At 55.6% G+C, this 15,612-nt stretch overlaps 1 protein-coding gene across 4 annotated transcripts in view; it reads left to right on the forward strand.

Annotated features, from left to right (window-relative positions):
* The first annotated feature begins 225 nt into the window (after positions 1-225).
* SLC15A1 (solute carrier family 15 member 1) overlaps positions 226-15,612 on the forward strand; it is a 41,026-nt gene continuing 25,639 nt past the window's right edge. The window contains 5 exon segments of one of the 4 annotated variants that reach the window (NM_001082337.1): positions 226-249; positions 11,830-11,846; positions 12,176-12,257; positions 12,358-12,499; positions 12,921-13,040. In NM_001082337.1, coding sequence (NP_001075806.1) covers positions 246-249; positions 11,830-11,846; positions 12,176-12,257; positions 12,358-12,499; positions 12,921-13,040 — 365 coding nt within the window. In that variant the 5' untranslated portion in view covers positions 226-245. 4 annotated transcript variants of the gene reach the window in all.

The following is a 15,612-nucleotide window of genomic DNA, read 5'->3' on the forward strand; positions in this document are numbered from 1 at the left end:
CGAAGGCCCTGGGCCACACCGCGGGGTCCTGGAACCCCAGCATGGCCTGGTGCGCACCTGCCGGGACTCAAGGGACGCTAACTGCTCCCTGCTGTCCTGCCACCTCCTCCGAGGGTGGAGCCCCGGTCAGCCCCGCCTTGCACACCTCCAGCTGCACAGGTAGCTGGCTGGGCAGGGCTTGGAAACAAAGTCAGAGGAGCCAGGCTCCTGCTTGCCAGTCGCGGGGAGCCCTAGGAGCAGCCACCATGGGTACGTGCGCCGGGCCATGCCGGGCGGGTCACCGGGAATCGGCAACACAGCGGTGGGGCCGTAGGGGCGTCATCTGGGTGCTGCGGGGCGCCGGGCTCAGGAGGCTGATCCGCATGGCCACCTGCGCTCGCTGGGAGCGGGAGGGATGGCACCGCGGGCGGGGCACGCGAGAGGAAGCTGCCACCCAGAGGTTGCAGGTTCATGCGCCGGCCCCGGGCGAGTCAGAGGGGGCTCCTGTCTGCTGTGCGCGCGCTTCGATGGGATGCGGGGGGGCGGAGACTGAGAGAGCGAGGCAAAACCCTGGACTTGCCCTCCTGCTGGGTTCCCACCCTGCTGGCCTGGGTCGGGCTGCAGGGGAGGCAGAGTCACAGCACCTCCGCCCTTCCGTGGGCGCCCCAGAATGAAACCTGGTGCAGGAGGAATTGGGCCAAAGCCTGTGTCCTTCCGCCCGGGAGCTTCTGCCCCCTACCCTGATCGGGGGCTTTAGGAGGAGGCAGCAAGTTGGGTAAAGGTTTCTCGACGGGTACAGTCAGGGAAACAGCTAGGGGCGGCTGGACCTCAAGCCGCTGCTCCTGAATTAGTGCGGACTCCTGCGAGGGATCAGCCCAGGCTCCTCCCCCTTACAGGAGGGGCAGCCCCCCCCCCCCCATTCAAGCCAAGGAGGAGCCCAGCCCTGGGGCGGAGTGGCAGCTGTGGCCGACAGAACGGATTCGGAGCCTGGGCTGCCTGCAGTTGTACCCCAGGTCCCTGATCTTGCATCAATAAACCAAGCTCTCGGGGGCCCTCCGCTTCCTCAGCCAACAGACAGAAATGACAGAGAGCACCCTAGAGGTGGACCTGCTGCCTACCTGTCCTGGTGGCCAGGTGCCGCGGTCCCAGGGGCTCTCAAGGTCCCTCCTATTCCACCAGGAGACAGCTCCTGTAGGAGCAGTGAGTGGTTCGCGCATTGGACTTTGAATTGCAGCTAAGTGTGCCCGTTGCACAAAGACCCTGTAAACCTTCCTCCAGGCTCGGGGCCCAACAGAGGTCAGCCTGGAGCTCTGGGCCCCGCCCTGCACACCCCATTGGCTGCATAGCTTTTCTGGGAGCTTTTCGGAAGGATCTGTGTTGGTCTTTAGGTACCAAATACCTGGGCAGCAGCTGTGTGGAGCTGGAATTCTGTGTCCTGCACTTAGCGTTTCTAATAGATGACTCAAGTTGGGGTGCTTGTCCAGAGTGGCAGCCTGGTCACCGGTGAGTGAGGACAGAGCTTCCCCAGTGTAGCTCTGGATGAATGGGGGTGCACCACTCCGCGAGTCGGTCCTTACGCGGTCTTAATTTATTTGTTGTTGGCAACTGAGTTTGTCATAGCATGTGAACAGCAAGGAAACATTCAGACACTGCTTTGATTTCAAGGAGAGTTAGAAAGTGAAAAAATGATGATTTTAATTTTATTTGAAAGAAAAAAAAAGTAGCAGTGACCTCCCCTCTGGAGAACAGGTCTTTTAGCCTTTGGATGATGCCAGCCTTGTTTCAGATCCCCTGAGGGCTACAGGCGACACTTGGGACATGAGACAGGAAGGCAGGAGTGGCCTGGGCCGTGAGCTGCTGTGTGACTATGATGAACATTCCCTCTTTCTGGGAACCCAGGGCAGCAGCCTCAACTGACCAGGAAAGCGTGGGACGTGATGAGACTTTGAACTCTGGCGTTTGTGGTGTTTATTAGACTTCGCAACATAAGCAGCGAGAACCCCCAAATAACAAACAGGACAGGTAGAGGCTCTGGGCGCGGCAGAGCCTGGTCAGCCTGGCTGCAGTGCCTTGGTTGGGATCCTGGACCACAGAGCCTCTGTGTGAGAGCACGGGCCAGCAGCCTTGCCTGGAAAAGGCCAGCTAGGGGACACCTGTGGTCGCTGTGGCACCTTCTCAGCCCTGAGCCTGGAGAGGGAAGGCAGCCACGGATGGCAGGTAAACAAGTGGGCAGCGCTGTTCCAGTAAAACCTTATTTATGGGCACTGACATTTCAGCACTATATAGTTCTCGCAAAACGGTCTTAAGCATGTTTTTTTTTCAGTCATTTAAACTTGTAAAAACCATTCTTAGCTTGGGACCTAAGCAAGTGGCGGGCCGGAGCTGGCGCACAAGCCGGTGTGCTGAGCATCGCCGCCGGGTGTCTCCCTGCTCCTCTGTCCTCAGGGCCTGGGTGGAGAGAGGCTGTTTCCCCAAGAATCGTGCGCTTCACTTAGGTCTCTGGGTGGCTGACAACTTCTCAGTAGGCTGGGGACGAGCCTCAGAGAGGGGAGGAACAAAACAGCCACTAATGCATTTTACACCTGTTCTCTTTCCTCTAACCTCACCCACTCCCTCATCTGAAAGCTTAGCAAGAGACGCCCTGGATTTGCCACACTCACAATTTGTGTCTCTTGCTTCGGCCTTGGACGACCACAGATCCTGTTCTGTCGTGTGCCACCTATCTGAGCATCAGGTAGGAAGCCACAGCTCTAGGAAGCAGGCTCCTGCCTCCCTCCGCCAAGGCCTCTGGGTTGGTCTGAGAAATTAGTTTGCGTAATGCAGGACTCTTAATGAGGTCCCTGTCCCCCGAGCTCTCGGCCTCCTGGCTGGACTTGTGTGTGATTCTGATGGATTCTGCCCCGTCAGGTGCTTGCCCGAGTATAAAAGAGTGGGCTGCTGCGAAGGAGCCTCGCATGTGAGCACTCAGAATCCCTCCACATTCTGTCCTCTTCCTGGAAGCTCTTGGGTCAACCAAAGCACAGTGCTGTTGTGTCGGGAAGGCTGGTGTTCCTGCTGCTAGCTTGAGGTATAGCCGGAAGCTGAGCTCACTGCATGCAGTGGGGGTGGGGTGGGGGCTTTGACCTAGAAGTGTGACTTTGGGACCGCTCTCATCTCCTAGCCAGCAGAGAGAAGAGAGAAAACTTATACCATGGGCTTCCATCAGCTGGTGTCGCTCTAAGTTGGCCGCTTTCCAACCTCAGCGTGCTGAATGGGGCTTATTCCCGCAGACTGCTGGAGCCTCTCTCTGACTCAGCACGTCTGGGATAGGGTCAAGGATGCACGTGTGGACAAGGTGCCCAGTGATCCTAATGTTGCTGGTCTCGGAACCACACTCTGAGAACCACAGCTCTGTGGATGTAAATGACGGGACTCTTGTTCTTGACTTTTTCCCATGTCCGAATGTTATTATTGTGCCTGGAAGTTAGATCATAGGAAGATCTAGTACAGTCTGGCCTCTGGCCGGTCCACAGGAGTCCAAGTCCATGATGGGTACATTCATTGATAGATTTTGAAAGTCGACTGTAGATACTGTCTTGAAAAGGTAGGGAAGAGGGAAATGAAAGGGAGTGATGGATCAAAGTGGTCCAGCTAAGACCAGGAGGGGTGGACCTACGCCATTTATTTATGTAGGTGTTTATTTACCGTGTGAAGGTATGAAATAATCCCTGCTTGCAAGAAATGTGGGTCCTCGGGGGCCAGGTGCATAAGCCCATCAGCACTTTGAGTATAGCGGGAGCAGTGACTGGTATTGTCGTCTTCTTCACTATCTTCATGCTAAATTTTTGCATGGCCCCTTCCCACCTCTCTGAATGTCCTGGGTGGAATTATTCAGTTTTCTATTCACTTGGATTATTTGATTAAGAATTTTCCTACGGCTCTTTGAGTTCCTGAATCATGAAGTACAGAGAACACATAGAGGGCTTTGTTCAATTGCTACCCGGGGCGGGATCCTGGGAAAGTGCTCCAGCGAGAGGGACAGCCACGAGGGTGCCCCGGAGGCTGGGACTCCCCAGCCAGCTGTGTCCCGTGTCTCGGGGTGGAAGAGGCTCTCGGCTGGCCGCGGCTGCATCTTGATGCCGCCCCTTTGCGGGAGGGACGGCGGGTGGGTGTCCCAGGTGAGCTGATAAGGAAATCGAAACAAGGGTGAGTCCGAAGAACATCTGCACATTCTTCTGCGATGACAGTGAAGGAGTGAGAGCAGTGTTATTAGGAGATGAGTTAGCAGTATTGCCTCATAAAACTGGGATTGCAACACACAGAACCGGGGGTCACTGTTTTGTAACTCTGTCCCCTGGTTTACAGCTACTACCGGCAGCAGCGCAGTGTTAAGGGAGAGTCTGTGCATTGGAAAGTGCCGCAGCCGAGGGCAAGAGGGGCGGGGTCTCCCACAGAGAGGAGCAAGGAAGGAGGAAGGGCTAGACCCTCCAGGGGGTCTGCACCGGAAACTCTCCAGAGCCCCCTCTCCCGCCAGGCTGTCATGGAGTCTGACTTTGGAGCGCAGGTTTAGAGCCATCCAGCATGAGGAGCTAGGCACAGATGATTTACCTCAAACTAATTTGGAAAAAAGCAATATGTTCTTCCTGTTGCTATTATACTGTGGAGCTGTGGATCAAGTTTCCGGAGATCGTTCTCCATATAGTGTGTAACTTTTCCTACTTTTATTTAAGTCCAGCTATTCTGTCTATATGTTCCAAAATTGCCAGTGGCAACTGAAACACAATCAGTTACTTAACACTTGTGTGGAGAGTTGTCAGATAATGTCTAATGAAATCTAAAATACACATAACATTTTACCAGCTTTCTGCTTCTAGATCTTTCTTTATAGATGTGCTCCTTGCAGGATTGAGGGATGTAGCATTTACACAGCATGGTTGGATCATTCTATACATAGTTCTGTAGACCAGCTGCACACTCAGTGTGCTCTCAAAGCGTGTTTTCTACTAATGATCTACCACGTAAGAGCAAAAGATCTTTGTGTGTAAAAGGCAGAGTCTCTGTCTTAGCTACCTCCAAAATTAACTCCCCCAGATGCCCGGATATGGGTTCCTTTTAATTTAGCGGCATTTGTGTGCCTTTGGCATTGCTTTCCATCTGCTGGTTCATTCCCCAGATGGCCACAATGGCTGGGGTTGGGTCAGGCTCAAGACTGGAGCCTGGAGCTCCCAAGCACTTGAGTCATTATCCACTGCTTTCCCAGGTACATTAGCTGAGAGCTGGATCAGAAGTGGAGCAGCCAGGACTCAAACCCATGCTCTGATACGGGATGCTGGTGCCGCAGATGGCAGCCTAGCTCACCGCGCCACAGCGCCGGCTCTGGGGAAGATGTTTTAAAGAAAGGGGGAGGCGTAGACTGATTGGACCTAGAAGACCCAGGGAGAAGCCTGGAGTCCGTGCCTCATATAGCAGAGAGAACAACTCCAAAACCACAGGGCAGATGCTGGCAACAGGAATTGAGAGGGACCCATCGCAAGGCGTGTGGCCGTCATCAGCTGGGGTAGGCGCTCTGTGTCTCTGTTTGCTCTGATGGCTGGAAGCCCCAGGTGGGGGAGATGAAGCTCCTCTCAGGGGTCCCATCCTCTGGTATTCTGGGGCCACAGGACACGGGCAAGCCTTCACCTGGTGGCCTGTGTGGACACGGGTGAGGTCCCCAGCATAATGGTGTGAGCCCAGAGTCACGGAAGAAAGCCCACACCCTTGCCTTTTTTTTAGTGCCTTTTTTTTCCCCCTGCATTTCTCAATACCTCTAGGCTTTTCCTGCTGTAAGTGCTGGTAACTCCCTTGGCAGTAGCAGAAATTTATTTATTTACTTGAAAGGCAGAGGGACAGAGAGAGGGAGGAGACAGAGACAGAGACCGCTTCCACCTGCTGTTCACTCTCCAAATGCCTGCCACAGCCAGGGCTGGGCCAGGATGAAGCCAGGAGCTGGGAGCTCCATCCTGGGCTGCCGTGGGGGTGGCAGGGTCTCAGATGCTTGAGTCACCACCTGCTGCCTGCAGGAAGCCAGATCAGAAGTGGAGTAGCAGCCGGCACCGTGGCTCAATAGGCTAATCCTCCGCCTGTGTCGCCGGCACACTGGGTTCTAGTCCTGGTCGTGGCGCCGAATTCTGTCCCGGTTGCTCCTCTTGCAGTCCAGCTCTCTGCTGTAGCTCAGGAGTGCAGTGGAGGATGGCCCAAGTGCTTGGACCCTGCACCACATGGGAGACCAGGAGAAGCACCTGGCTCCTGGCTTCGGATCAGCGCAGTGCGCCGGCCGCAGCGGCCATTGTGGGGTGAACCAATGGCAAAAGGAAGACCTTTCTCTCTGTCTCTCTCTCTCACTGTCCACTCTGCCTGTCAAAAAAAAAAAAAAAACCACAAAAAAAAACAACAACAAAGAAGAAGAAGAAGAAGTGGAGTAGCTCGCAGCAGACACTCCAATATGGAATGCGGGCTTTCCCAGGCGACTGCTTAACTTGTTTCACAACGGGCACCCCTCTGTGAACTTTTGGGAGACTCCTCCTATGCACAGTTTCAAGATGTCGCGGTACCCACATAAGCTTACCGTTCAATTTCATTTGCCGCACATTTTTGAAGAGCCCTCTGGGCAGTATGTCGAGGTGTCAGGATTCCCAGATCCTGTCTCCATGGGGAAGTCGGAGCTGCTTCTGTGACGCACAGGTGTGCAGGTGAGCCCCACGGAAGGCCCAGGTGCCAGCGGGCAGCCCCCAGGGGCTCGCTTTGTCCGGAACAGAGCCCCACCCTAAAGACCACATTTGTGTAGTGTGCACAAAAAGTGGCATGTGGCCTAGCGGTGAACTTGAGGGAGGGAAATGTAGCAAAACATCCGAATCCACGAAAGAAAGAGAAGTCGGGGTCAGGCCAGAAACAGTGTCCCCCAGAGCCGCTCCGACACGGGGGCCTGGGTTACAGGCCCCCAGCGAGTTCTGCTACGGACGCGGCTGTCAGGGTGCAAGACCCCGTTTCAGGAAAGAAATGCGCTTTTCACTTCTCCATCCAAGTTTACTTTTGTGGACAAAAGCCAGCCCAAGCGTGGGATGGAAGTGGCCCCCACCCCACGCCTCCCTCTTTCCCATTCCCCTCTGCAGATGAGCCCCATTAGGCCTGGTGTGGATCCTGTGAGGGAGAGGGAGAGGGAGACGGAGAGGGAGACGGAGAGGGAGACGGAGAGGGAGACGGAGAGGGGGAAAAAAAAAGGCATCGCGTGATACGTGGGGCTCCGTGATTTTTTTTCCCAGAAGCCAGAACAACTCACTGTGCCGGGGGTGACTGTGATGGAGTCTGCAGAGATCCAAGCAGGGAGTGAGTGCTTGGGAGGCCAAGGGCGGCTGGGCCACCTGTGCATGGAGTTAGGAAAGGGCCTGGCATGGAGAGAGAACTGGCACCAGCCAGGCAGCCGGACTGCTGGGTGCAGGAGGGTGAGGCTCAGGCCTGATGCTGGGGGGCCTGGACGGCAGCAGGGGAGTAGGGGTTTTCCTAACCAGGAGAGGACAACCAGCAAGGCTTGGGAGCGAGCATCCCCAATCCGGGAGGAGGGAGATGGAGAGGGTGAGCCAGGCAACTGCCGGCCACCGTTGTCCTGGCGGCTGATGAGGCAGGGCCAAGGGAACAGGGACACAGAGCAGAAGAGGTGGTCCCTGGGCAGGCGCCACCATGGGCCCATGCCCCGCCCCCAGCCCGCCCCCAGCCCCAGCTTGCTATTTTCTTGGGAGCAGCAGGTGCTTCTCCCCATGGTTCTCGCGTGTTGCTCTCTCCAAAGCAGTTCCAGTGAAACCACCGGGGCTTGCCACAGTCTGACTTCCCACGGTGACACCATTGGGCCCTTCTGCTTTGGGTCCCTGTAAGTGACCCTGGAGGGGGCTGTCTCTTCTGGGAGGCCACCTCCCCCTGTGCCAGGTCTCCCATGCTGAATCCTTACCTGTATTGTAAGTCAGTCTGCTCTGAACACCCATCAGTGCCTGATGAAAGACCTACCTAGTTGTCTTTAGGGGCTGCTGTAAGCGATTAGCCGCATTTTGTTCACGTACGCTCAGTCTTATTGACCAAATTGCAAGAAGCTGGCAGCAGCCCTGGGTGAAGGAATGGCAGCCCAGATGTTAAGTTTCATGCGCAAAGCCAAGCTCAGGTTCAGCCTCTTGATTCCAGAGGCCCTTGTCTTCCCACGCACTGGATGCAGGGCGACGGTGAGAACTTCCGTCTCCATCACTCAGTGCTGGGCGTGATGATCACTAAAGACCGAAGGCCACCAAACACTGGGTCTCTTTTCTGTTAAGCATGTCTGTCTGAAGCCAACAAGACCTTGCCTTTATCACTTAGGTGCTACTTACAGCAAAGAAGTGTGTGTAGTAGCCCAGACAGCTGCAGCCGCTCCCAGGGAACCACGGTTCTGAGGAGTGCGGGAAAGGCGTGGTGATGGGGCGGCCTCCCTGCGCGGTCCGGGTCTTCTGCCCTCCCTGCCTTTCCGGAGATGGTGCAGGGCGAGATCCACGCACGCCTCCGTGTGGGCCTCAGCCCTGGCTTTGGCCACAAAACCTCAAGTCTCGGGCAGAGCAGCACGTAGTTCTGCAAGAAGCACCGCTGCCGCAGATGCGGGCTTCGAATAATACAAGGGGGGCTCCACGAACTTCCTGGGGAAGTACAGCTTTCAAAGATTGTTAGCAGCAGTGCTAAATGATAATTAAAAGATAAGAGTATTTTTGGGGGAAATATTCGTAACCCATGCATTTTTCCTAATAAGCATTTCCATGTGGTCTTTGGAATGGCCTGGTGCAAACAGGGGCTTGAAAGCATGTAGGGATTCAGATTAGGGATGCTCAACTGGTAAAGTCTTCGCAAATTTCCCAAATCCAACAGCTCTGAAATCAGAAGCGTTTCCAGTCCCAGGCATTTCGGGTCAGGGATACTCAAGCTGTACCCACAGCCTGGTTTGCACCCAGCTTTCAAAGAGCAGCATGCCCGGTCCGTCTTTGCCATTCCACTGGCTACTGGGACTCCTTCTGGTCTGGTGATGAGGAGAGACAGCAGCACGTGGAGCCCACGCCCTGTGCACAGCGTCCCTGCACGCCTGTCAGGAAACACGGCACCCTTGGCAGAGGAGAATTTGTAAACAGCGAGCCCATTCAGGCGAGGGTGGTGTTGGGGCCCATAGACAGCAGCTTCTCAATGGCTACACACAGGTCTGCAGGGACAGGAGGGGGCAGGGTGAGGGGAGAGAGAGAGACAGGTATTCAGGGCCAGCTACAGGGCACCATGCCGGCTACTTGAGGACACAGCTGGTCCAAGGTGTCTTTGTGGGGAACAGCACCCAAGAAACAAATACCCTGATTCTGCCTCCCTCTCCCTGATCTCCCCAGGGCTCCCCATTGGCCAAACCCAGTAGGGGCCAGGACAGCAGGCCCTAGGGGACATGGCTAAAGTCCATGGCACTCAGGGCTGAAGGAGGCTACTCAAGCTCGGAGGGGCGAGTGGAACTAGCAGCCTCGGAATCTGAACCTTGTACCCGGTCCCTGATGCAACTGATTCTTTGGACTAGAACTCACTCAACAAACATTGAGTTTGCCCTCTGTGGGGAGCACCACGCGAGGTGCCGAGGCTGCTGAGACGGCACAGTCTTCCACTCAGGCACACGCCGGGCTCTGTGCAGGGTTCCCATGACCCCTTGCAGCCATCCTGTGAGGAGTGGGGGCCATCTGTGGATTCTGGGGCTCTCTGGGACAAAGGTAGGTTTGTCCAAGGTCCCCACTGGCAGATGGCAGAGCCGAGAGACAGTCCCGGGTCTTCGCCCAGGGCCCTCATGCTCCACGTGTTGCCCTTGAGGCAACCCCTTCCCACGAGGAAGTCTACCTGGGGAGAAAAGTCCCTTATTCGTGATCTCCACCCAGAACCTGAAAGGCAGCGAGTATTGGGAACAGGAGTCCAGTGAGACCAGGACAGAGTGTTTTGCTCCTTAGGGCGAGGACTAAAACAGCATCTGAAACACTCTCTTAAGTGGGCAAAAATGCAAGATCATCTCATGGGAGGCAGAAGTATTCCCCAGTCCCGTGATGGGAACCAGGCAGGAAGGCACCAGCTGAGGCAGCGCGGGGGTGCAGCGGGAGGACCAGGCCAGGGCTCAGCAAGGGAGTTCCTGAGACGGGGTTGTGGTTCTGTTTATTGTGATGGGAGGGTCTGGTTGTGCACATCATGAAAACCCAAGGTGGCAAATAGGAGAGCCCCGCCCAGCAGCGGGGAACCGTGGCGGAGGCTTTGGCATGCTGCCTAGTTTCTGGGTTCACGTCCGCCCAGGACAGCATGCACAGCTTCCTTGTGGAGACCATTCAGACAATTCACATTCCCGCGTGCACCTTGCAATTCCCACGTGCACCTTGCAAAGTCTGGCCCCTGGACCAGCAGCGTGGACGCCACCTTGGAACTTGTTAGAATGACAGATCCCTGGGTGCGGGGAAGCCAACCTTCTCCAGCACTGGCCCTAGCGGCCAGTGTTGGTTTCCAGCTGAGCTGCTTTTCAAATAGCCATCACCACTGCTGCGTGCAACACGTGGCTGGCTGCAGGGATTTAAGGATTACTTCGAATTTTGCGGCGCAGCGGTTCTCAAAGCCTGCTGCCTAGACTAGCAGCAGCAGCAACAACCAGGAGCTTGTTGGAATCGCGGATTCAAAGGTCCAGCCCCGAACCCCTGGCTTCAGCAGCTCTGGGGCTGGGGCCCAGCAACGTGTGCTCACGAGCTCTGCAGTGATCCCGAAGCTTGCTCAAGTTTGAGGTCCACTGCTGTCGGATCACTGACCCCAAAGAGAGGCGGGACATGCCCACGACCCCCAACAAGAAAGAATCCAAGATGAGACCACTGGGGGCTGGGTGAGGGAGGGGACAGATTCCCCGTGGGAACGGGCAGAACACGTGATGCTGAAACACACAGGGCAGCGTGTTCGTGCGTGGGGCAGGTATGAAGACGAGAGATGAGGGCCAGGGCAGAGGGGAGCAGAGGCTGAGGCCGAGGCGGTGCTGGGCACTGTCCAGATTCGGATGGCAGAGGCCACTGGGCTCAGTTCGCACGGACTCCCTGGCGTTTCTCGCTTTCTCTGTCTGCTCTCCTAATTGGCCCCTGTTAGTGGTACAAGCAGGACACGATGCGGGGCTGTGGAGATGCAGCTATGATGGGTAGCACGTGGTCCTGCCCTGGAAGGCACCTGCTCTAGAACGGAAACAAAAAGCAAAAGCAGCCACGACTGCACCTTGCTGACTGCACAGCAGTGCCGGAGGAGGCTTTGTGCAGGTCCCGTGGGTGGCAAACCCGGGAGCACGGGTGTGGAGGGGCGTGTTCACCAGGCGGGGGGCAGCCCTGGGCAAAGTAGCTGCTGTTACACGTGTCACAGGCTCGAGCGTGTCGCTGGGCGTCCTTGGCATCCCGCGTGTGGGCAAAGTGCTGGCAGGGGAAGGCGGGGGTGGGCGGCTCCTCACTGTGTGCCAGGCCCCCGTCAGCATCTTACGTTCCAGGCACTTGAACCTCACAAAAGCCCAGCGGCCTTGTGAGGTGATGAAGAACAGACGGAAACGTCTCCGTGTCGTCCTGACGGGCCGCCCTGGGAGTGCTTGATGGAGAAGTGGCTTTGGCCTGACTCTCTGAGCCACTGGTGGTCCCTCTGTGCGTGGGAATTGCCCGAAGAGCTTCTGAAATGGGGATTCAGAGGCCAGGCCGGAGGGGTTTTGGTGGACACGCTGCACACACCGCCGAGATAGGTCAGAGGGTGTGAACGCAGCGAGAAATATCGGAACGGCTTCGCTTTAACAATGATGCTTTGTTTTTCTTTCAGGAATGTCTAAGTCACTGGTACGTATCCTTGTCCCTTCCCTACCCATCTTCATTCTGTCAAGTTTGCAATCGGCCTGACTCCTAAATGTTCACACCGGTGCTCATTCACTTAGCAAATGGGTACTGTGCATCTAGCACCTGGGAGGGGTTGGTGCTGTGTGGTGGGTCCTCTCTTTGGCAAGTGCTGTGCAGAGTCCTTCTCAGACCTGCAACAGAACTTGTGGCTTCGCTTCCTCGCTGTCTCCACGCGGAATGATTGACAGCAAAGCTGACGATCCCCGGTGAGTCGCTGAACAGGGACGCGCGAGGGGCGGGTGCTGAGCCTCCACTGCTTCTCCTTTGGCCAGAGCTGCTTCGGCTATCCCCTGAGCATCTTCTTCATCGTGGTCAATGAGTTCTGCGAAAGGTTCTCCTACTATGGGATGCGAGGTAACTTCGCGCCCCCTGGCGGCCCCGGGGGCAGGCGGTGGGCTGCCGCGGCCAGTCCTAACGCTGTGCCCCTCCTCCTCCGCCTGCCGTCTGCGCAAAGCACTCCTGATTCTGTACTTCAGAAACTTCATCGGCTGGGACGACAACCTGTCCACGGTCATCTACCACACGTTCGTCGCGCTGTGCTACCTCACGCCCATTCTCGGAGCTCTCATCGCCGACGCGTGGCTGGGGAAGTTCAAGTGAGTGACCGCCCCGTTTCTGCTCACCCGCGCGTCCCCGGAGCCTGGCGCAGAGCCTGCTGTTCGGCTGAATGCGTGCTGGAAGCAAGCGTATGCCCTGTGCCCAAAGGTCGCTACAGAAATCACCGAGGGGCTGCCCCTGGCCAAATACCGTTAGCAGTCGCAAGAGGAGTAACTCCTCCTAGTGGGAGATACACAGTGCTGATTTCTGCAGTGCGGTAGACACCGAGCGTGTGACCCTCTTCCCGGCTGGGCCAGGTTTGCCCTGCACCTGTAAGCTCAGTGTCTTCCTGAGAGGTCCCAGCCATTCTCACACTGGAGAACCCAGTGGGCTCAAGGCCGGGCTGGCTCTTCTGGGGGAGTGGGAAGCAGACAGTGAGCGTGGAGCTCACGCGGATTCTCTTACCCATTCCCAACACAGGACCATCGTGTGGCTGTCCATCGTCTACACCATCGGACAAGCAGTCACCTCCCTCAGCTCCGTCAATGAGCTCACAGACAACAACCATGACGGGACCCCCGACAGCCTCCCTGTGCACGTGTGAGTGGGTGGGCGTCGCAGCCGCGCCTGCCAGTGCTCTGATGCTCCCTCTTTGCCCTTGCACTTCACCCTGAGTGGAGGGAGGCTTTTCCACTTTGTCAGCAGGACACAGAAGGCAGCGAGTGGTCTAGAGGTGGAGTCTGGGGCCTGTCACCCTCCTGCTGGTTGTGACAGGAGGCATGGCACCTTGGGACAGCTGGGGTCAGCACATCCACACGGTGTGTGATCGGTGGGCAGGGTATTCGTGTCCATGTTGATTCTTGAACCAAACTTGATCCTTAACACCATCAGGTGTCCTCTGGGCTCGGCACCTTTGCTCTTCTTCCTTTTTTTTTTTTTTTTTTTTTTTTTTGACAGGCAGAGTGGACAGTGAGAGAGAGAGAGAGAGAGAGAGTGAGAAAGGTCTTCCTTTTGCCATTGGTTCACCCTCCAATGGCCGCCGCGGCCGGCGCACTGCGGCCGGCACACCATGCTAATCCGATGACAGGAGCCAGGTACTTCTCCTGGTCTCCCATGTGGGTGCAGGGCCCAAGCACTTGGGCCATCCTCCGCTGCACTCCCTGGCCACAGCAGAGAGCTGGCCTGGAAGAGGGGCAACCGGGACAGAATCCGGTGCCCCGACTGGGACTAGAACCCGGTGTGCCGGCGCCGCAAAGTGGAGGATTAGCCTAGTGAGCCACAGTGCCGGCCCTTCTTCATTTTTCTTAAGGATTTATTTTACTTATTTGAAAGGAAGTTACAGAGAGAGGGAGAGGGACACAGAGAGGGGAGAGAGGGAGGGACGGAGGGAGAGAGAGAGAGAGAATCTTCCACCTACTGGTTCACTCCCCAAGTGGCCGCAACAGCCAGGGCTGGGCCAGCCCAAGGCCAGGAGCCAGGAGCTTCATCCGGGTCTTCCTCATGGGTACGGGGACCCGAGCACTTTAGCCATCTTCCACTAATTTCCCAGGCCATCAGCAGAGAGCTGGATGGGAATGGAGCAGCCATGACTTGAACCAGTGCCTGTACAGGCTGCTGGCGCTGCAGGTGGCGGCTTTACCTGTGAGGCCACAGCTCCGGCGCCTGCCCTCTGCACTGCTCCTGCAATCATTCTGTTTCCTTGGTCCCTCCTTCCCCAGTAACTCATGCTGGGTCCTTGATGGCAAGCGTGACCTGCATCCAGGCCCTCTGCGGGGCTGCTTCCCTTGTCTGCCGTCCTGCCAAGCAAATGACCGGAGATGTCGGTTTTGCGTCCCGGTTCTGTGCTTCAGGAACCTTGGCCAGTGCATAAAGCACCTCATGGGCTGCGGAATAGAACTGAGGCTCAAGTTAGTGTCTGCAGGGCCTGTGTCGGCGGTTTATCTGCGGCTGAGACAGCTGCCGGCCTGGACCCCTGGCTGCTACTACTACCCCCCACCAACACCACTCCCCAGCTCTGCCGCAGAAGAGCAGTGTGATGGAGACCAAGTTGTCTTCTCTGTGCCTAGTTTCCTAACCTGCAACAAGTTAAGTGCATGAACTTCAGAGCCAGGCTGGCCTGAAGTCCTGCCTGTGGCCATTGCTGCTTATGTCAACTCAAGAAAGTTCCAGAAAGTTCCTTAGCCTCTGTGCCTGTGTGTAACACACCGACAAGAGCAACAGTAACAGGACTGCTCTGGGCTAGCCCAGTGAAGCACCCAGGGCACTGCCTGGCAAACGAGTGCTCCAGAAGTCCTAGCCGTTTATTTTATTTCATGGGTTTGGTCTTGGAACACATCAAAGACCCTCACCAGAGGAAGTGGTCTGTAATGTTCAACTGACCAGGTTTGGGTTCTCTCTGAAATGCTTAGGGTGAGCATATTAAATACAAGTTCCATTAGGAAGCGAACAAGACAAAAGCAGTGCTTTGGTCAGTTAGTTAATTCAGAAGCATGAATTTTAAAGGTTCTTTCTCTGCAGTATTGGCCCTGACTTTGTGTATTTCAGTTGTATAACATTTTTTTAGTATTGTTAAGTAATATTAGCAACTAAGATTATACACACGTTAGAGTATAGTACCTAACCGTGAATTTAATCAAACTACAAAATGCGGTTGATAAATGCTAAGATTTAATGCAAAGATAAATGCTAGTCCTACCTCCTGGGTGTAACAATATGTCTTTTGCTCTATCTCTTTCCAGTGTTCTGTATTTTGTAACCAAATTAAGATCATGCCATTAACCTGATAGTCTGCTTTCAATGAAAACACGCTTGCCAACATCATTTAATGACTACTGGGTCTACTGTGATTGTCTCAGACACAATGCATACATTTGTCCCATTGACACTTTGGTCACCCATGCTTTTACTGGAAATGATAAGGCTACCAAAGAAATCTACCCATGAATCTTTGTTCAGATTTCTAGCCATTGCTTTAGTTTTCTCAATGGAAAATTATTAGAGAGAAGTAGGAAGTTGAAGGCCCTTGAGTTCCAGTTGGCACTGGGCTCTCAGAATGCATCCTGGGAACTGTCTTATTGGAAGGTTGAGTCTCCGCTCTACGTGGACCACTGCTCTTGGTCCTCTGAGGAAATCGGGCAGAGAGGGCTCCTGCTAGGGCTCTGCCATTTGGGCC

The sequence above is a fragment of the Oryctolagus cuniculus genome, chromosome 9 (genome assembly GCF_964237555.1).
Source record: "Oryctolagus cuniculus chromosome 9, mOryCun1.1, whole genome shotgun sequence".
Taxonomy (NCBI): domain Eukaryota; kingdom Metazoa; phylum Chordata; class Mammalia; order Lagomorpha; family Leporidae; genus Oryctolagus; species Oryctolagus cuniculus.